The sequence below is a fragment of the Panthera pardus genome, unplaced genomic scaffold (assembly GCF_024362965.1).
Source record: "Panthera pardus isolate Hobbes unplaced genomic scaffold, ASM2436296v1 HiC_scaffold_18, whole genome shotgun sequence".
NCBI lineage: Eukaryota > Metazoa > Chordata > Mammalia > Carnivora > Felidae > Panthera > Panthera pardus.
The window spans coordinates 12,487,613-12,508,402 of NW_026526743.1; the positions used below are offsets into that span (position 1 = coordinate 12,487,613).

Here is a 20,790-nt window from a genome sequence, read left to right on the forward strand (position 1 = left end):
AAAGATTTTTTTTTTTTTACTGTTTATTTATTTTTGAGAGAGAGGGAGAGAACTAGCAGGGGAGGGCAGAGAAAGAGGGAGATTCAGAATCTGAAGCCGACTCCAGGGTCTGAGCTGTCAGCAAGGAACTCACAAACCCCGGTATCATGACTTGAGCCTAAGTCGGCTGCTCAACCAACTGAGCCACCCAGGGGCCCCTATCAGGCTTTGTCTTTTTTTTTTTTTTTTTTTTCCCTTCACGCTTTGTCTTTAAAGACCGGTGCCGGGGTCGCCTCCTGGGACCTCAGCAATTTCCGCTTCTGCGCGTCCCGCGTTAAGTCTAGTCCGCCGCGTGGGCGAGTGTCTAGAGCCCAGGACCCCGAGTGAAGGACGCCGAGCCGGGCGATCTCACACCTCACTCCCTGGGATCCACGGAAGTTGGGGAGCGCCTGCGGGACTCCATTTCCCAGCGCGCCGCGCGGGGATGCCTAGACGTTGCCGCAGATATCAAGCAGGGCTCCGCCCACGCGGGACGGGAACTGCGCTTCCCAGAAGCCGCCGCGCGTGCGTCCGCAGCGTGCACTGGGCCTATGAGGACTTTCGGGGGCTGGACTTCCGGCGTCCCGGACTGTCACTTTGCTACCGGGCGTTGGGCCACACCGGTATTGGTGAACTGGAGCGCCGCGAGCCTCCAGGCCGGTTTCTTAGAAGGTTTGGAGACCCGAGGCGAGGGCTGGGAGGAAGACTCGAGCGGTGGACCGTCTCGCGCACGCCCTGATTGCGGGCGACGGTCGCGCCCCGAGCCTAGGCTTCTCCGTGAGGAGCCTGGGCCGCTCCGCGGGGCTGTGGGGCGGCGCCCCGAGTCACGTGCTGTCCGACCCCGGGGCGGCGGGGGAGGCGGCGCCCTGAGCGACCCTGCCTTAGACGGTCCGGGAGGCTGAGACCAGGAGCCGGCGAGTCCGTGTTGTCCGTCTCTTTCTGCGAGTCCCCAAGTACAGGTTCTGATGGCGACCGCGGCGCTGACACACCGGGCCCAGGTGAGTAGAGGAAGCGTAAGGCTCCCATCCGCCCGGATCCCTCCTCGAAGGACCCGATTCTCGACGCAGGGAGAGACTTTACCTGCACGTTTTGTCTCCCCTCTCGGTTCGTCCTAGGCCCCGGCGTTCAGGCCAGTGGAGCGTGCACGTGTGAGATCCCCACTTCTGGCAGCCAAGGGAGTGAGGTGTAGAAGGAAGTTCCAAGCAGAGGGTCCCGCACGTGCAAAAGCTGGGAGGGGAGACTGAACCTAGGTGCTTCCGGAGCTGAGCTTCCTGACGTGAGCACGGGAGAGAAATGGCAGGCTTGAGTTGCATCGGGGGCCATGGGATGATTCTAACAGAGCCTGGATATGCTTTAAGTTAGAGATTTTAAAGTAACCCACCGTTTGCTTGGCGGAGAAATGACGCAGAGGGGGTGGCTGTGTGCAGGGAGCAGGCAGCACGACAGTCCAGGTGGACAAAGACGGCACCCGCTGCACACGGGGCCAGTGGAGATGGGAAAGTGGCTGGATTCTGGAACGATCTGATGTCTCAGGTGCGGCGTGTGAGCGAGTGCCCCGAGTGGAGCACAGTCCCAAGTGTTTAAGCCTGAGCACCCAGAAGAATGGAGTTGCTGTAGACAGAAACAGGAATTTGAAGGCAAAACAGGTTTCAGAGTAAAATCAGGGAGTCTGTGATGTCCCAGAGTGGAGGTATCATGTGGACCTGGAATTGTAGGTGTCCAAGGACAGAGTCCTGGTATTCGGAACCAAGGCAGGGCCTGGGAATCAGACTTAGGAGGAGGGAATATCGTAGATTCAGCCAGGGATGGGTAGTGCTCCAGGGAGATGCAAAGAGGCTGGTGGCCCCTGGGGCTCCCAGGGGAGGTCTGGCAAGTGGCTGAAGGGAGGGTTTTGGCCAAGGAAATGGGGGGCGAGGAGCACATGGCTATAGAGGGAGAGGGGAACTGGCTTCCTGTGTGGCGACCAGACTCTTGGGGCCAGTCCTATAGTGACTGGAGGGGATTAGCCGGTCCTTCAGGCTGAAGGAGCAGCCTTGGAATGTCAGGCAGGTTCAGCAGAGGCGGGCATCCTTACGGGGATGGGCATGTCTTGTGGGTCCACAGCTAGGACTTGTACAATTGCTAATTACAAGAACAGATAAGGGCGTGGCACGTCTGGAGAGGGTCAACTTGTGCAAAGACTGGAGCACGAGTAGACACCTGGGCCTGCCTTTGGAGTAGCAGCCATCTGAAGGCCATGGGCTTGCTCTGGCTGCCTTGTATAGAGTGGCTAGTAGGGAGTCTGAGAAGACCTGTATGCCCTAGACAGGTAGGGTGGAGGGGAGGGGAGGGAAGTTTCATCTGCAGAGTTGCAGAGCCCTGGGGTGGGGCAGGGGGGGAAGGTGAGCATCTGAGGGACACTAGTTGGGGTAGCCATTGGGACAGGGAGGCGGGTCCTGGGTCCCACAGCCAGAGCTTAGATTGTGTCTACCTTCCCCTGCCCACTCTTGTAGGGCCTGATGGCCTTTGAGGATGTGGCCGTGTACTTCTCCCAGGAGGAGTGGGAGCTCCTGGACGCAGCCCAGAGGGCCTTGTACTGCCACGTGATGTTAGAGAACTTCGCGCTTGTGTCCTCGCTGGGTAAGGCCCTGGGTTTTCCGTGGGAAGCTCAGTCATTGCCAGCACTAACCCCTTCTCTCCTGTTGGCCTGTGAGCAGCCTCACACCAATTGGCTGAGTGTCCCTGTGCCACTGTGGCGCCTGTGTCTAGGCTCGGCCCCTTTCATCTGGTGCCGCCAACACGGTTCTCCTCACGGGGACCATTGAACTTTTCCTGTGAGTCCTGCCCTGCAGTGAGGCATCAGATGACACCATCTATGTCCCACAAAGCCCCTCACTCCTGCCATGTCTTGGGCAGTAGGTTGTCCTGAGCTGGGCCTGGCCCCTCACTTGCTTGTGTTTTCTCACAGGACTCTCTGCCTCACGACCCCGGGTGGTCCTGCAGCTGGAGCGTGGCGAGGAGCCCTGGGTTCTCAGCGGGACAGTTGTGACACCAGCCAGGAATGCTCAGAGAAAGCCCAGCCCTGGTGAGTGGGGGCTCAGAGGGTGTGAGCTTGGGGCTAACCAATGGCCAGGCTTCTGTCCCCCGTTTCCCTGCTTTCCTGGACACTTTCATCTCCTGCTTCCGGCCTGACTCCCTCCTGTTTTCCTACCATCAGCCTCTCCTGGCGGCTCTGGCCTTGGCTTGCCATTCAAGAGGTAGCTCCCAGGGTACCCCTTTCCAGGCACTGGGGCACAGCCTCTATCTACCAGGTCTCTCCTGCTCCTGCCCTCATAGAGTTCACCATGCTAGGGAAGAGGCTTGGGGAAATAGGGTTTGTGAGTAAAGCCTATAGGATTTGGTAGCCTCCAGCAAAGGCCTGCCCACTAGGCCCGTCCTGATCACCCCCTCCTGGCCAGGATGACCCAGGATATACCATTTCTATGCCTTCAGGTCCCTGTCATCTGGCATATGACAAGGTTGTTCCTGAAGCAGCTTTGCCAGTGACCTTCCAGAATGGCACCCTTCCAGCACCTACCTTCACAGGCACCTGCGAACGTGGGAAAAGCTCAGTGGGTTGGCAGGGCACCTCCCTCTCTCAGGAGAAAAAGTCCACAGGCGTGTCGGTAATCTATTGGGAAAGGCTCCTGCTGGGTCCTGGCAGCGGGGAAGCCAATGTCAGTCTGCGGTTAACCTCTCCACTGAGGACTCCTGAGGATAGCCCGCCTAGGGAGAAAGCCCTCATGAACCGCCCCATGCCAGACAAGCAGCCGAGGCCATGTGGGGCCCAGAAGCCATTTGGGCAGGATGGCCCTGGAAGAGGCTGCCCCAAAATTCCAGAATTTGAGACTGGTCTCACCTCTAGGGAAAGAGAAAAGGGTGGAACTAGCCTCAAGCCTCATGGACTCCCTGCTAGCCAAGAGCCCCCTACCTGGGATCAGCTGGGCAAGGCCCTCCACACAGGCCCCAGCTTCCTCTCCGGGGAGAAGCCCTTCGAATGCAGAGCGTGCACCAAAGTGTTTCTGAAGAGCTCTGACCTGCTCAAGCACCTGCGCACCCACACTGGAGAGCGGCCATACGAATGCTCTCAGTGTGGCAAGGCCTTCAGCCAGACATCACACCTGACGCAGCACCAGCGCATCCACAGCGGTGAGACACCCTATGCGTGTCCGGCCTGTGGCAAGGCCTTCAGGCATAGCTCCTCGCTGGTGCGGCACCAGCGCATACACACCGCTGAGAAGTCCTTCCGCTGCAGCGAGTGCGGCAAGGCCTTCAGCCACGGCTCCAACCTCAGCCAGCACCGCAAGATCCACGCAGGCGGGCGGCCCTACGCATGTGCTCAGTGTGGCCGCCGTTTCTGCCGCAACTCGCACCTGATCCAGCACGAGCGCACGCACACGGGTGAGAAGCCTTACACCTGTGCCCTTTGTGGTGCCGCCTTCAGCCAGGGTTCCTCCCTCTTCAAGCACCAGCGCGTGCACACGGGTGAGAAGCCCTTCGCCTGCACACAGTGTGGCCGCGCCTTCAGCCACAGCTCTAACCTCACGCAGCACCAGCTGCTGCACACTGGGGAGCGGCCCTTCCGCTGCGGGGACTGTGGCAAGGCTTTCGCCAAGGGCGCAGTGTTGCTCAGCCACCGACGCATCCACACGGGTGAGAAGCCCTTTGTGTGCGCACACTGTGGCCGTGCCTTCCGCGAGCGCCCGGCCCTCTTCCACCACCAGAGGATCCACACGGGAGAGAAGCCCGTGCGGCGACCTCGGCGTGGGGCAGGCCTGTGCCCCCAGGCCAGGCCTTCTTCAGGGGCACCATCAGAGGGCACGCTGGGCAGAGTAGCTGGGCCCACTCCCACCTCAGGCCCACCGGCAGTTTCGAACCCTGCTGACGCCTGAGCTCACGGCTCTAGTCTCTCCCAGGCTGTGGGAAAATGCCCTTGTTCCCTGCACATTCTGGAGAAGCCCTGTGCGTGCCCTGTGGTGCCGTCTGCACATGGTGACGATATTTGCCATTTCAGCACCAGCTCACTGCAACTCTAAGAGATCTGACTACAGAAGGATCAGGGGGATGGACGTGGAGGCTGGGACTTTGGTGGGCAGAGACTGGGCAATCAGAGTGCCGCTTCATGCCTGTTATGACTGTGAGCACTCAGGTGAGGAGGGGAATGCTGGAATGTTGGGGAGGCAGTCCTAGAAATTTCTGACGCCCGCGCACATACTGGCCAACAGGCTGACCCTCAGGATATTCTCTCAAGACCTCAGTTCATCAGAGGCTTCTGGGAGCAGGCCCAGTGGATAGTAAGTCAGGTTGGGGTCTGGTGTTGGCCTTGGGCTCTGAGCCTCAGTTTCCACCTCTGGGGAAAAGAAAGGAAGAGAGAGGGAGAGAGATTCAGGCTACAGAGGGTATTTGCAGCACCTTGACAAGCAGGATCTCGATAAGGGCCAACATGTGCCAACTGCCAGCCCTGTGAGATGGCTACTATGGCTGGTATCCCCACTTCTCAGTTGAGGAAACTGAGGCAGAGAGTGGGAGTGTGCCGCTGCACAGAGCAGAGCCCAGGACTTAAATCCAGGTCACAGGCCCAGCTCATCTCTCTGCCCCCACGCTCTGGCACTCGTGCTCTAGTCTGCCAGTGTGAAGGCTGGGCGATGCCAGGCCTGGCTTCCTGCACATGGCAGTCCCACAGGACGTGGAGGAAGTAGAGGCGGAGGTCCCTGGGGTGGGAGGAGGGAGACAAACATCAGTGTGTTCCTTCAGGTTTCACCCGAGCCTCAGCCCTGGCCATGCCCTGTTGTTACCAAAGTCACCGTTACAGGGGTGTTTATATCCCCACTGCCCTGGTGAGAGGTGACCACGATAACAGGTTGGAGGAGACCAGATGGGACTACTTGTTTCTGCAGGGTCAGTGGGCAAGTGCCCACCTGTGCTCTTCCCTCAGTTGGAAAGAGGATTTGCTGTTACCTAAGGCCATGTGTGTGTGATGCCCTCCCATCATGGGACACCTCCACGTGGCTGGGACACGTGGTGGACTGGGGCCCAGGTTTCTCCCTGTGGCCCTCAGCAGAGCAGGCCCTGTCTTGACCTCAGGCCTCACCCCTAGGGATGTTAGTGGTCTCTTTTCTTGGGAACAAAAAAGAAAAGACCAAAAATTATAAGTTGGAGTGGATGTACATTGTGTAAATCCCTGCACAGCACTGTGGAAATCCACAACCTCAGTCTCTCCTCCCAGCCTCCAGGTCATGGTTCAGACAGCTTTAACAACACAGTCTAGAGAGGCTTCCTGATAAAAATTTCTTTGTCAAACATGTGAGGTGTAACAGTCTGATGCCTGTTTCATCCTAGGACATTGTAGTCATGCCTTCTGTGTGTTGTCATTGAGCTGTAGGGTTGGTTTTGTTCCACATCTTTGAGAGGCCAAAGGCTACATATGTAGCCTGTCTGAGATCCACTGAGGGGCTGGAATACCTGTGCCCCTTGGCAGCCAGAATGGGTGTGCACCAGCCAGGAGGGTAGATAGCATGGGGCTGCCCCAAGCAGGAATTCTATCTGATATGAGTCTTTGTGAGTCTGGTTGGGGAATCTGAGGCAGGGTTCACCAATGGTGGCCAGAAAGATTGACTCCAGCCTGGTGGGTCTCTTGTCCCTCCACCTCCACGATTGGCAGCCATCTGCCATGTACAATGAACACAGACCTTTCACCCTCCCATTCTCGCACCCTGCCATCAGGGCCAGACCTGTCATTTGCTTTTGGAATCTCACTTCTTGCAAGGAGAGGAGTCCTGCTGGACCCACTCCCAAAGATCCTTGGGTCCAGGTCCTCTGTGCCAGGCCTTGTGGTATCCTACAGGCCCCTGAGCCACTGTCCACCCCTCCTGGACTCCTTCTTTCTCCTCTGCTTTGGTACACACTTTTGCGTCACCCCCATCTTACTTTCCCCCAGAGTGGCTTCCATGAGGGTCCCTAGGTCACAGCCTCGGTTTGCCCAGATGTGCAATGCAGACAATCCCCACTCTGATAGCTCTTCTCAGGAACCCATGGTATTCAGGAGCAAGGGCATCTGTCAAACATCTAGTGGGTACTCAGCAAGTCATATCCAACCTTTTCTGCATCTTGGACTGAAGCTCCTGGAGTTCTGACCCCTTGAGCTGGGCCTGATGCCCTATCCCATTTCCTCACCAGTCTCCTCCCCACTTAACCATTCTTTTCACCTGTGCGTTTGGCCCCTGCTATCCCTCACTTCCTCCACCGTCCTCAAATCCACCCCTCCTAGTACTGAGGTCTGGTCAGTGCCCTCCACCCAGGTCCTTTAGGAGCAGCAACCATGATTACCTGCTTTCCCCCTTGTCTTGGCCTTTACATTTATCTCCCCCAAACATCTGTGGTCATGTTGGACCTTGGCCTGTCAGGCTAATCCTTCTGCTCTTTATCCCGAACAGACTGAGTGTAAAAGTGTCCTTGAGCTCTCTGGGTCAAGATGATGAATTGAACACATACATTTCACTTGGTTCAGAAACCCACTGAAGGTACAGAGATGAGAGTGTTTAAAAACATAAACCCACAAGTATAAGGATGGTGGAAGAGGTCAACAGCAATGGCATTCTGAAACTAGAAGTGGATGTGGGATCTATCTCTGATTTAGAGAAAGCTAAATACTGATTTGGTACTGGGGGAAATGGACAGAGGTCCCCTAAGGCCTATACTGCAGAACTCCAGAAGGCTTGAAAACCAGCAGCCCCCTGGGAGAGGAGTCCTAAAACAGGACTAGAAAGAGAGCTACTGAAGCTGTTAGAACACCAGTTCTTCCCCGTAGAGTGGTTGGTGGAAGAGTCGTTTCTGGGGAATCCACACAGAGAAACGATCTAAGTCCCCACAAAACAGCCCAGTCTGATAACATTACTTAGAAGAGTTGACAAGTCCCAGCCATGCACATGGTCAGAGCTTCCAATTGGTGTGTAAGACCAATGCTGTTTATTGAGTGCTTGTAGCCAGGGATTACTAGGTATCACAAGAAATCAAAACACGCATATGCAAATTAGGATTGAATAAGTCACTGTTCAACTACTTGATTCCTGGAGGCAAAATACCCCTTTCCACAGTGATTTTAACAAACTAACTTTGTCTACTGAGATTTAAACTAAAGATCATTCTTACTAGCTTTGGTACCCAAAGTAAAAAGTTAGCGTCCCATAACTGGATGGAAACCATCCCTCACTTTGCAGCACTGGCATCTGAAGACACGTCTGAGACTCTGAGGGTATATAAATCATGGGACAGCTTCTTGATGTGTAAATGAGTGTTCCCTGTTCCTTGTTCCCGCATGTCCCCAGCAGAGGTCGAATGGAGGACCCCATCAGGGGACTCACTGGAGTCATGCTCGAGAGGTGGCAGAGGTCGACAGATCAGGCTGTCTTAATGGGTCGGAGTCGGCTTCCTTCAGGGACCGCCGGGAGGCGAGTCTCTGCCAAACCATACTACCCAGGCCATCACTTCCGGCCTCCCAGGAGGACAGGGTGACGCTCTGGCCGTTGCCTTGGAAACGGATGGTGGCGGGCTGGTGTCCTCTAGCGGTTACCAAGAGGATTGCTCCGCGACAAGAACGAAGCCACAAGAGGGGGCTGGGGAGGGGCGGAGGTGGGGTGCTAGCTCTGAATGGCCATAAGGTCACGCTCCTCCCCCCACCTCACTTGCCAATAGGAGCCGGGTCCGCTGTGCACATGCGCAGGATCCTAACGTACCCTCCATCACGGCTGTTGGTGAGTCTAGGGCTCGGATGCAAAGGAAGAGTGGTAGCTAGTGACGGGAGGGAGCCCCCAAACACTGCGATTCTTCAGATTCCTCTAAGAGGAACAGCTCTCAGTTCTGAGAGGCCTTTGGAAATGAGCATTCTCTGGCGGGGGCCGCGCCCGTCCTTGCTTGCTGGGTCTCACGGGAAACGTAGTCCGAAGGCGGGGGGGTGGGGGGGGGGGTGGGGGGGCAGTACTTGCCGAGCAGGCATGTGATTGGCCAGGGCGGAGTCGCCATGGCAACGCGCGGCGGGGCGGGAGTGGCGGGGGCTCTTACCGGAAGTGGCCTCCCGGCCAGGACACAACGGCTGAGGTGAGCGCGGGCCTGGCCGGATTGGGCGCGGCTTTTTCCACCCCCTGGGGACCCGGCCGCTAGATGCTGTCTGCACTCCAGAGTGCCCGCCTACCTCCCGACCTGCCCGTCGCGCCCCACCTCCGAGCCTAGGCCTAGGCCTTTCCGCCCACAACAGGTTCCCCGTCCTTGGGCAGAACGTCTTCTCTCCTATCCTTTTTGGAAGATAGATTCCGGGGGGTCAGGCCTTGGTGTAGCTGGTCTGACAGGCCGCCCAGGTGGGCGTGTTTCATTTAGAACCTCTTGAGGGCCGGGACACGGTGTCCGCTCACGACTCCACGCAACTGCAACTCGTGGTTTGGTTTTGTTTTGCTTTTCACGTGCTTAGTGCAGGCGGCGTGAGTCATTCACATTTCTCTGTGGTTAGCGAGCACGGTGTCTCAGAGTCCACCCCCCGCCTCGATCCATGGCGCAGACGTGCCTCAAGGTGCCCACTTAAGTCAACATGTCCTGATGTCCTGGAGATCGTGGGGACATACATTCCACCATAACCTAGCATGGCTCTTCCCACCTTCATTTCTCCTGCTCACCAGGGGTTAAGGCCCTACCAGGACCCTCCCTGGCTGCTTGTCCCTTGGCCTCCTGCCTGACTGACCACTCCCCTTCCTCCTGTGCTGGTCACTTTCCCTGGCTCCTGAGTCAGACCCTGGAAGCCCGTGATGATGATTCATTTATCTACCTCTTAACCATCATCTCCTGCAGTTTCCTGGAAATGCCATTGGACAACTTGCCTCCAAGCATTCATCCACAAGGCTTTCTTCTGCATTCAGTTCCTTTCAGCAGCCAGCTCCCGTGACCCTTCCCTCCATGAAGTTTTCCTAGCCTCATGCTTCCCTGTGGCAAGAGTCCTCTCTGAACCAGCCCCCTGGGCTGGGCCTGTCTGTCTTACCCTAGCCATGGCCTCTTGGCCCCCACCCTGACCCCTCCTTTCCTGCAGGTCTCTTTTGTTGGCTACAAGAAGACACCCAGTACAACAATGCCATCCCCACTGGGCCCCCCACGCCTGCCCTCTGTGGACCCTGTGGCCACTCTGGAGGAGCCCGAGGCAGCACGCCTGCGTTTCCGGGGATTCTGCTACCAGGAGGTGGCAGGTCCCCGTGAGGCCCTGGCGCGGCTGCGAGAACTGTGCCGCCAGTGGCTGCGGCCGGAGGCATGCTCCAAGGAGCAGATGCTGGAGCTGCTGGTGCTGGAGCAGTTCCTGGGCACGCTGCCCCCTGAGATCCAGGCCTGGGTGCGGGGCCAGCGGCCAGGCAGCCCTGAGGAGGCTGTAGCCCTGGTCGAGGGCCTACAGCATAACCCTGGGCAGCTGCTGGGCTGGGTGAGTGTGGCCAGCATTGACTTCTCGGAGGGACAGAGCAAGACTAGAGCCTCTGTGACTTGCCTCTCCCCCTCAGATCACAGCCCATGTCCTGAAGCAAGTGGTGCTCCCAGCGGCACAGAAGATAGAGGAGTCCTTGGGGAGACCCCAGCCTTCAGGGACAGTGGAACTTCTCAGGGCAACCTCTGGGGAGGAGCCACAGGACACCCAGATGGAGGGGTCTCCCCAGCTCAGCTGCAGTGTGAAGGAGGAGCCTGATGCTGATGAGCAGGAGATGGGTGAGAGTGGGAGCCACATTAGGTCCAGGGGATTCCTGGACGATATGTGGACATCGCTAGCTAGGGTAGGGGATTCTAGGAGGGGTTGTGCTGGGGCTGGGGGTTTCCTAGGGGGAATGTGAATGTCCTCGATGGGACTCAGGAGGGACTGCAGACTTCAGAGATGGGTCCCCAGGAGGCAGGAGGAAAGGACTGGCCGGCACTGACACACAGAGTAGCCTCCTGCCTGCTGGCAGAGGAAGGCCAAAGCTGCAGCACCAACACCAGCTCACCTGCCCTGGCCCGCCTGATCCTCGCCTGCCTCATTTCCTAGCACCTTCCAGCCCCCCACATCCATCCCAGTCCCGCGAGGGGTACCCAGGACACCGGGAACCAGCTGCCACCTCCTTCCACCCACCCAGGATTCAGGTGAGCAGCCCCAGGTGGGAGGTACAGGCCCCCAGTGGGAGGAGCATGTCCTTGGTGGACACTCTATTCTGTCAGTTTTTCAGGCTTCTTGGCCAGCAGCTTTTGTGCTCTTTGCTGCCCAGAAGTGGAGTTGCTGTCAGGGTCCCTCCTGTGGGTCCTGGGAGACAGGGACAGGCTGGTGGTCTCTGAAATTGGAAAGGATTTGAACCTCGGGCCATGGAATCTGGTTTAGAGTGACTGAAATTCGTAGGGGTTGGCTTCCTCACTTACAGGGAAATGGTGATTTTGACGTTTCCAGCAGTCTTAAGCTGGCCCCTGGAGATTTGAACCCTCATATGCAGGTGGTGAGGGGTCAAGATGACGAACCCTGGCAGGAAAGCCTGAGCTTCACACAGCAGTCTGGCCTCCCCTGCACACCTGAGATCAGAATGGAGATACCTAGGAAATAACCTGCAGCCACCTCTTTCCTGGGGCTTTTCTAAAAGGCCAAGCAGCCCTGGGCTGTGGCCAGCTGGGCACAGAAACTCCACTGAGGCCCCTGCTACCTGGAATGCTTGGTTCCTGAGTGTGGACAGCAGGGGTCCTGTCCTCTCCTAGCAACTTTGCTCCTAAGCCATTCCATTGGGGACCGTCCCCAAGGGAAGAGCTAGTTGAGATGTGCTTCAAGGCTAAAAAGTCCCTCCAGGCCCTCCACAGCCTGATGGTACAGTGGGAAACAACTGGGTGGGAAGGCCACTCCCTCCAAAGCCTCTTGACTTCCGGTAGCATTCCAGCAGTGGCTGCCACCTTCTGTCCCTGGAGCTGCAGTGGCTTGTCTGTCAGGCTTGTTTCCCACCCCAGCAAAGCCCCAGATGATGGGATTTGGGGAGGCAAGGAGAGCAGACCTGGGAACAGAGAGTGCATCACCTGGTAAAGCCCACAAGGGTCCAGCTTCAACTACCAGAGTTCACCCTCTGGCAACAGGCAGGAGCCAGCCCACCACCTGTCCCGCATACGTCATCTGAGCCTGAGATGCTTGGCTGCACCTCCTAATGTGAGTCCTCCTGCCCTCGACCTCTCCACAGCCAGGTCGACACATCTAGGAATGCTGACAGCCCTCAGCAGCTCCCCCAGGGAGGATCTCTGTTACTTTTGTAACCAGAGGCTTGGTGAGAGGTGGCTGGGTCCTCTTGGGTCCCCAGGCCTTTTGGTCTCAGTGCATCACACACTGTTCAAGGCAAGAGGGTGAGGCCAGCCACATCCGTCCCCACCTAGGCTTCCCCCAAAACCCATCCGGGGGTCCTCAGCTTCAAGGTGTCTGACTAGAATATGGCGTGGGGCTTCTGAGGGGGACAAGTGCTAGCAGCATCCCCACCCCACCCCCCAGTGAGCTGAAGGACAACTCCTCTCTGCCTTATTTCCCAACCTTCATACACCTTTCTCAGCTTCTTCCTTAAGAAGCAAAAGAGCCTTAGGTAATCTGGCCGCTTCCCCAGGTAACTAGTAAGGTTATGGCCAGGGAACATGGGTAGGGTAGGGCACTGCAGAGCAGGGAAGAGGATGGGGGGTGGACAGGCACCAAGGGTGATGGGCTGCATCCTGGCAGGAGGAGTGGGGGCTACTGGACCGGTCACAGAAGGAACTGTACTGGGACGCGATGCTGGAGAAGTATGGCACGGTGGTCTCCCTGGGTGAGGACCAGCCACAGCCCCTCCTTTGGTGCCTGTGTACCACCTTGGCTATAGGGCTCCCTGCCCGACCCTTTCCTGTGCACGCTTCCCAGCTTTTACTCATGTTTGCCCTCCTTACCTAGGGGCACCCTGTCATTTGCCAGGATCCCCACCCCTGCCCCTAATGTATGAGAACCCCTCACCGGCCCCCATGCCAGGACTGCTACCTGACTGTCCCTCACCCCAGCAGGGTTACCGGCCCCCTTGCCAGAGGCACGGGTTGAGTCGGAGCCAGGGGTACTGCGCTCGGGGACAGAGGGTCAAAGAAGCCTCCACCCGGGTGAGTGCTTCTCCATGCGATCTGAACCGCCTGTTGCCTGGTGGAGTGGGAGCTTGTCTGCCCCCACACACCTGGTGGGAGGGGATGGGAATGTCAAGGACGCTGGGCTACCTGGGACTGCCAACTCTCCTTCCCCAGGAGATGAGAGTGAGAGTCACTGTGAGGGTCCACCCCGCTGCCCAGAGGCCCAGCCACCCCAGGGCCCCAGGCCTGTCACCTGGGAGGGCCCATCTGGGGCCTCCGTCTCCACCAGGGCTACACCGGGAGCAGGGCTGGAGGCCGGTGCCCCGCGGAGGAAGCCTTACACCTGTGAGCTGTGCGGCCGAGGCTTTGATTGGAAATCGGTGTTTGTCATCCACCACCGGACGCATGCGGATGGGCAGGCCACGCGGGCCCCGGTGCTGGCTGTTGGGGGTGCTCAGAAGCTGCCACCAGGTTCCCGGGAGCCGGGCACACCACGCCACCTTCGGCGTGCACTCCCAGGCCCCCGGAGCTATGGGTGTGAGGAATGTGGGCGCAGCTTCAGCTGGAAGTCTCAATTGGTCATCCACCGCAAGAGCCACGCAGGCCAGCGGCGCCACTTCTGTGGCGACTGTGGCCGCAGCTTCGACTGGAAGTCCCAGCTGGTCATCCACAGGAAGAGCCACCGGCCGGAGGCCCCATGAGTGGCTCCAGAAGGCAGCCTCGTCTTGGGAGCCTTGCAGCCTCCAGATCCTGGACACAGTTCCTGGCAATCTGGTTCCAGCCTTCCTTGGGCTGCTTGGTCTCTGTGTGAGACATGTGGAGGCAACAGAGGACATTGGTGAATCAGAGTTCCCAGGAGAGTCCCCTGACCCCAGTTCAGTCTCCCCAAAACAGCCACCTGGGTGTAAGTAAAAGAAGCCACTGCTCCCTCAATAGCCTAGCGAGGCCTGGGCTGCAATAAACTTCCTAAGCTGAGTGACTTCCAAGCTCCGAGGTGCCCAGCTGTGACCTGATGCAGATGGACAGGTTAAGGACTCTCCTTACCCCTGGGACCTTGTTGGCCCCAGGTGGCTGCTCAAAAACTGCCCTTTCTACCCCTTCTGAAGCTGCTGGGCCTGATGTCTTGGCGTAGACGGTCCAGAAAGCTCAGGAAAGCATGCCTTGCTTTGTTTGCAGACAGATGGAAAACTCATGGCCCTCTACATTTTAGATTTGTAACAAATTGCATTTTTATAATGGGAAGTTTCTACATAAGAATCCTGATCTCTGCTTTCTTGCTGGCCATAATATCAGCAATGGCACTTCTCCTGCCTGGCAGCTGGAGCCACAGAGCAGGCCGTACCCACCAGAAGGGCCAGCAGTCCTGGTGTCCTGCCCCACCTTGTTCCTGAGCCACCCACATCACTCCCTGGCCTCCTTGTCCTTGTCCTTTGAGCCCTTGAGTCCCAGGTTGAGTGGACACTAAGGGGACCTCCTTTGCAAGTATGGATGGACAAGGAGGGTGGTCTCTGAGAAAAGGGTCCACAGATGTCCCATAGGCCATGTGATTTAAAAGTAGTTGGTGTTCACTTAGAAAAATTTGAAATCTAAAAGAGGGCAAAGATTATGAAAATGACCCCTCATTCCACTGTCCGATAGCAGTGCTTATTCCAGGTGTTTGCAGGAGTGTTTTTGTTAGTGTTTATTTATATTGAGAGAGAGCAAGTGAGCGGGGGAGGAGCAGAGAGAGGGAGAGAGCAGATCCCAAGCAGGCTCTGCACTGTCCACACAGAGCCTGATTTGGGGCTCGAACTCAGGAACTGTGAAATCATGACCTGAGCCAAAATCAAGAGTCTGATGCTCAAGTGACTGAGTCACCTGGGCACTCCAAGGGTGTTTGATAAAGCTTCTTGTGGAGATACTGTGTATGTCATGCTTTTCTCACTCCCTCATTTCCCTGTTATTAAAAACATGTTTTTTAATGCATGGGTGAAAATTCCCCGTCTGTCCAGCACTATCATTTCTACCAAGCCCAGATATTTCATTTTCTGCCTCATGGTGTCCAATATTGTGATGCACACTCCTGAGCATACTCTTTGGATGCAACTCTGGTTATTTTCTTTTGTTTGTTTGTTGTTGTTGTTTTCTCTTTGTTTTGTTTTGTTTTTGTTTTTGTTTTTAAGTATGCCCAATGTGGAGCTTGAACTAATGACCCTGAGATTAAGAGTTATGCAGTCTAGCAACTGAGACAGCCAGGCGCCCCAATTCTGGTTATTTCCTTAGAGTAAATCTCTCAAAGTGGGATTGTTGAGTTTTAGGAAACATGGGATTTTTGTTTCATTTTGTTTTTCCCTTGAAACAACACTGGATTCCTTGCCCCAATTCCAAGTCCTCTCCTCCCCCCACAACACCAAGAAGTTCTCCAACAAAAAATATTTTTTAACTCAAAATCAATAAGAAAATGACTAAAAACCTATTATAAATGTGGATAAAAGCTGTGAATCAGTAATTCACATCAGAAAAAAACTTGATTGGACCAACAAACCAGAAAAGACATACATGCTCAGAAGTAATCAGAGAAATACCAGTGCTGAGAAGGCAGGGCCTGGCCTGCTGTGTTTACATAACCTGCTCCTGGCATTATGCTTGGTATTCTGGTATTCGTAGCATGGCCAATGTGAATAATTAAGATACAAATCTTAAATAATATGATGGGTTTCTCAGTCTTCAAAATAGCAAATAAGAACCCTGACAATAACAAATATTGGTGAGGAAGCTCAGAACTGGAACCTGTAAATATGATGAGCTATCACTCTTGTCATTGGGTTAAGTTGACCTTAAAATATGGAAATGATCCCAGTAGGTGTGGCCTAATCACATGAACCCTTTTAAAGCATGGAGTTTTCTCTGGCTGGTGGCAGAAAAGAGAGTCCAAAAGAGTTGAAGCATGAGAAGAATTTGATATGCATTGCTGGCTTTGAAGATAGGGGAACAACATTGTGGCCTCTAGAAGGTAAGAACAACCCCTGGCTAAACAGCCAGCAAAGAAACAGAGACCTCAGTCCTACAACCATAAGGAACTGCAGTCTGCCAACAGCCTGAATGAGTTTGGAAGCAGATAATTCCCAGGTCCTCCAGATAAAAGCCTAGCCCAGGCAACATCTTGATTTCAGCTTTGTGATACTCTGAGCAGAGAACCCAGCCACTATCTCCCAGACTTCTGACTTATAGAACTGTGAGCTAATGAATGGATGTTGTTTTAAGCCACCAAGTTTGTGGCAATTTGTTAAACAGCATAGAAAACTAATACAATAATGTATCATTAATGGGTTTAGTACTGTTCATAGCCAAAGGTAGAAAACGGGCCTGTATCCAGTGATGAATGGAGTGTGGAGTGAAATGGTGATAGTGTTTTTCAATAAAATTTTTAAGAATAAGAAATGAAGCACGTAATGATTTTGGAAAACTTTGGCAGTATCTACTACAACTAAATACATGTGTACTCTGACTCAGCAATTCCACTCCTGGGTATGCACCCAACAGAAATGAATGCTTATGAGCACCAAAACACGTGTACAAAAACATTTAGAGGAACTATATATAAAAGTAAAAGATCAGAAAACAGCCCCAAGCCCACTGCAGTTATCAATTTATTGCCTCTCAGCTCCATGTTCTTACCTGCTCTGCAGTAGTGGGCTGGACCCTGTAGGCATTTCTCCTTTGCAGAAAGCACATTGTTAAGCTTTGTCAGCAGAAGGCACTGGAGGAGAACCACAAGAGTGTCTGTTTCTCTTCCTGCAACTGCACAACAGCCGTGGTACATGTGGAAGACTGCCCAAAGTAGGCATTCTTTGGGCAAGCTCCAAGCCTTGTCCTGACCTAGTAACCACCTCACCACGGCCCTCCTGATGTGGATACCATGCACCCCAAGGTGCCCTGCTAGCAGGACATTCCCAATGCCTCTCCCAACAGATAACATCATGCTGTAGGCCTCATAGCTGTAGTGGCATCTTAATTCCCTCTGCATGCCTGCCTGTAGCCTTGGCCTACCGCCACACCAAGGTGGTGATTCCTGCTTGGCTTGGGCAACCCAGAGAATTTCTCTGCCACCCAGTGCGCTCCAAACACACCTCCCCCAACAAAGTCTGAACCCCAACCCCCAACCTTGAGGACAGAGCTCCCACCTTGAAAGTTTATTCTTACCTTTGGCACTCTCTCTCTCTCTCAACCCTAGAATTTTTAGAGTTATCCCTGTTAGAGTTAATAACTTTTTTTAAGTTTACTGATTTATTTTGGTGGGGAAAGGGGCAGAGAGAGAGGGAGAGAGAATCCCAAGTAGGCTCTGCGTTGCCAGCGCATAGCCCAACACGGGGCTTGAACCCACAAAGGAGGAGATCATGACCTGAGCCGAGATCAAGAGTCAGATGCTTAACTGACTGAGCCACCCGGATGCCCCTAATTAATAACTTTTTATATCAAATTTACCCTGTTCAAATTACCGTTTGAAAATTTCTTCTGCCTCCTGAATGGACACTCACTGATATACCCACCAATAGCAGTGTGGATAACTACACTGGATATCCATGCAGTGAAATACTATGCAGACAGCAATGACCAAAAACAAGTGATTGCTACATGCAACACTGTTGAATCTCATGCATGAATGGAAGGGAGGGACAGAGCTTGGCCTCACCCAGCAGTGCAGAGTTCTAAAGCCTCTCCAGCTTCACCTCCCAGTACAGGGTCCTCTGTGCAACCCCCTGGCCCCCCCACTCCTTGGTGAAGGCCATGACCATGTCCTCAAAAGTCACAGGTCCCTGGGACTGGGACACATCTGTCCAGCCAGACCTAGGCCATCTCCTCTCCATCCTTGCTTTGAGCAGATTCAGGGGAGGGGGCAGAACAGGCAGGATTCCATAGTGCCCAGAGATGAGAGGGACCCCGGCCCAAACCGAGAGGCACTGGAAGAGTGGACACACATTCCCAGGGAACTTCATCCCACCCACAAGACTGCTCTTCATCCCTTGCACCTTTGGTCTATCCCTGCCTTGGGGACATGCTCTTCCTTCCCCTCCACTTTTGCCAGCCCTTATACCACAGTCACATTATGTTCAGCTCCTGATTCCCCAGGCCAACTGCCCCTCCAGTCCCACCCAGAAGTCCCTAGACAGCCTAGACTTTATTGGCTCAATGCTACCTACCCCTCCAGCCACTTCCTATCTCAGTGGTAACTCTATCCCTCTAGTTGCTCAGAGCTGAAACAAAGGGGGCCCCCATAATCTTCATCTGGGGTCCACGATCTGATCACCCTTCACTCTCCCACTGCTGCCATCCTTGTTTCCCATATCATGGCACTAGTCCCTTAACTGAATTGGCTTCTCTCTCACCACATCCTCTCCTCCATGTTCTTTTTGCCCCACAACAGCTAAAGGGGTCCTGCTAAAGCTTTAGTCAGTACTCCAGATATATACAACAAGGAATTGAAAATAGGTACTCAAAACGAGTACATGTACAAGATTATTCATACTTGGGGCACCTGGGTGGCTTAGTCGGTTGAGCCCCACATTGGGCTCTGTACTGGGCATGGAGTCTGTTTAAGATTCTCTCTCTCCCTCTGCCCCAACTCCCTGTTCACATTCACTCTTTCTCTCAAAAAATAAAGGTAAAAAAATTTAAATGTATTAAAAGAATGTTCATCCAAAACAAAACAAAACAAAACAAAACAAAAAAAAGTTCATACTCAAAATAGCCAAAGGTGGAAACAACCCAAATGTCCATCAACAGAGAAATGGATGAATAAATTGTGGGATAAACATATAGTGGAATAGCGAATAGCATTCAGCAAAAACAAGGAATGAAGGACTGACAGATGTTACACCAGGGCAGATGGCACTCCAGTACTACCTACATGCTAGGCCTGCTCTGAGCACTATACTCAACACCCCCCCACCCTTCCCTATACCAGAAGCACAACTATCCCCTTGACAGATGAGGAGACACAGCCCAAGAAAGGTCAGGTCTCCTGTGTGAGGGCAGTGGGCTAGGTACACACTATGCCCTATACCAGTGGACCCATCCCCTTCTCCTTGGAGCATCAGCTTTGTTTGTGACATACTTTTCTTTCAAAAGATCCATACATTAATTATAAAGCAAACTTCACATCATACAATAAACAAATAAACACTCTTCCAGTCACTTTAAAATAGAGAACTTCTAAATTAACAGATGTTCATCCACATAATCCTGTTTTACCACCTAAACCACACCTGGGAAGTCTCACCCACCCGTGCCCATCACCAACTCCAACGCCCCTCAAGTAAGCACCATCTTTTGGAGAATCAAAGGCTTTTCTGGGGTCTGCACAGGCCACAGTCTCTTCCCACACTGGCAGATGCCTATGGGTGGACCCGTCTCCTAATGAGCCATGGGTACTCAACGAGGCAGTTCACTTTTACAGGAGACTTGTGTTTTCCCATGGTCTCAGAAATACTAAGGGTATCTGAACAAGTGTCTGCCCACGAGTATGTGCTCCACCCACTTCCCATTCTGTGAAGGCCCCACCCATCCTGTCCTGACTCTGCAATGGGCTGTCTGGACCATGTCTGCCTTTCCTACTCCCCAGCACTAAACACACCCTGGAGACCTCCTCTCCTACCACATCTGCTGTCCCTTCAGATCTGGCCTCTCAAGCCATGAATAGTCCCCCCATTCTTCCCCAAAGATCCCCCCACCCTATACCCTTCCCAGAATGTTCTGCCTAGCCTACCCTTCCCAGAAGTCCCACCCACCTCACCATTCCCAGAAGAACTTCCCACCCTACCTTTTCCAAAGGTTTTCCCCTGCACCACACCATTCTCAGAAGTTTCTCCCTGTGGGCCTCCTGTCACCCAACCTCTCACAGCAGAGACCTGGCCACAACTCCAATCCATGTGGCTCTGCCTGGCCTTCCTTGGATGGGTGGCATGTCAGGAAACACAGGAGACCCAAACTCAGTGAGGTCTCACTCCAGGGCAGCCGGCAACCATGTCCACATCTCCTCAGAAACCCTTCCCCAGGGACAAGCAGTCTAGAGAAAAGAGCCAAAGAAGAAGGAGGGAGACAAACATGAGATGCCTCTAGTTATCAATATTGTTTGTCACCACGGCTCATTTACTGAGAGAGAAAATCTCATCTTGAATCATTAAACCTGAAAGCACAGGCCCAAAGAGGGAAGGGGGTGGAAGTGGAGCCCAAAGAGGGAAGGAGGTGGAGTGAATAGTAAGGGAAAGATGGGACAAGAAGACCCTGTGGACTTGGTAGTCTTTAAGAAACTTCACCACCTAAGTCATCACTATAGCCTCTGACTGTATTTGGAAAGCTCACATGCTTATGTGCCAGGCATGATTTATTCCCTAGGCCAGGATCTGTTGTTCCTGGGATTCATGGCCCAACTACAAGGGCGTCTACCACCCAGACAGGGATCCCTGCCACAGCAGCCACCCTATAAGAACAGAACAAAAGCATGGTGCCTCTACTACCTTTCACTTAAGCAGTGGGGTTTTTGTTGGGGGATGGAAGGAAGAACTGGGGAAGAGTTCTGACACATGACCAGTGCTACTCTAGTCTGAATGTTTGTGTCTCCACCAAATTCATATTGAAGGCTAATCCCCAATGTGGTGGTATTTGGTGATGGGCCTTTGGGAGGTG

At 54.3% G+C, this 20,790-nt stretch overlaps 2 protein-coding genes across 11 annotated transcripts; both read left to right on the plus strand.

Moving 5' to 3' along the window:
- Positions 1 to 237: 237 nt before the first annotated feature.
- On the plus strand, positions 238 to 6,338 carry LOC109260432 (zinc finger protein 324A-like). 4 transcript variants are annotated; one of them, XM_053906257.1, is made up of 5 exons: positions 238 to 1,016; positions 1,134 to 1,551; positions 2,511 to 2,637; positions 2,966 to 3,082; positions 3,490 to 6,338. In XM_053906257.1, the coding sequence occupies exons 2-5, from the start codon at positions 1,543 to 1,545 to the stop codon at positions 4,926 to 4,928; spliced, it is 1,692 nt and encodes a 563-aa protein (XP_053762232.1). In that variant the 5' UTR covers positions 238 to 1,016; positions 1,134 to 1,542; the 3' UTR covers positions 4,929 to 6,338. The 4 variants fall into 4 exon arrangements, with proteins under 4 accessions (XP_053762232.1, XP_053762233.1, XP_053762234.1 ...); XM_053906258.1 differs by having other exon boundaries at positions 1,134 to 1,294; XM_053906259.1 differs by lacking the exon at positions 1,134 to 1,551 and having other exon boundaries at positions 2,966 to 3,130; positions 3,529 to 6,338.
- On the plus strand, positions 5,075 to 15,086 carry ZNF446 (zinc finger protein 446). Of its 7 annotated transcripts, none has more exons than XM_053906213.1 (8): positions 5,075 to 5,185; positions 8,364 to 8,786; positions 10,106 to 10,486; positions 10,563 to 10,764; positions 11,078 to 11,172; positions 12,758 to 12,842; positions 13,069 to 13,161; positions 13,415 to 15,086. In XM_053906213.1, the coding sequence occupies exons 1-8, from the start codon at positions 5,159 to 5,161 to the stop codon at positions 14,035 to 14,037; spliced, it is 1,929 nt and encodes a 642-aa protein (XP_053762188.1). In that variant the 5' UTR covers positions 5,075 to 5,158; the 3' UTR covers positions 14,038 to 15,086. The 7 variants fall into 7 exon arrangements, with proteins under 7 accessions (XP_053762188.1, XP_053762189.1, XP_019294134.2 ...); XM_053906214.1 differs by having other exon boundaries at positions 13,300 to 13,944; XM_019438589.2 differs by having other exon boundaries at positions 13,072 to 13,161; positions 13,300 to 13,944.
- Positions 15,087 to 20,790: the final 5,704 nt, after the last annotated feature.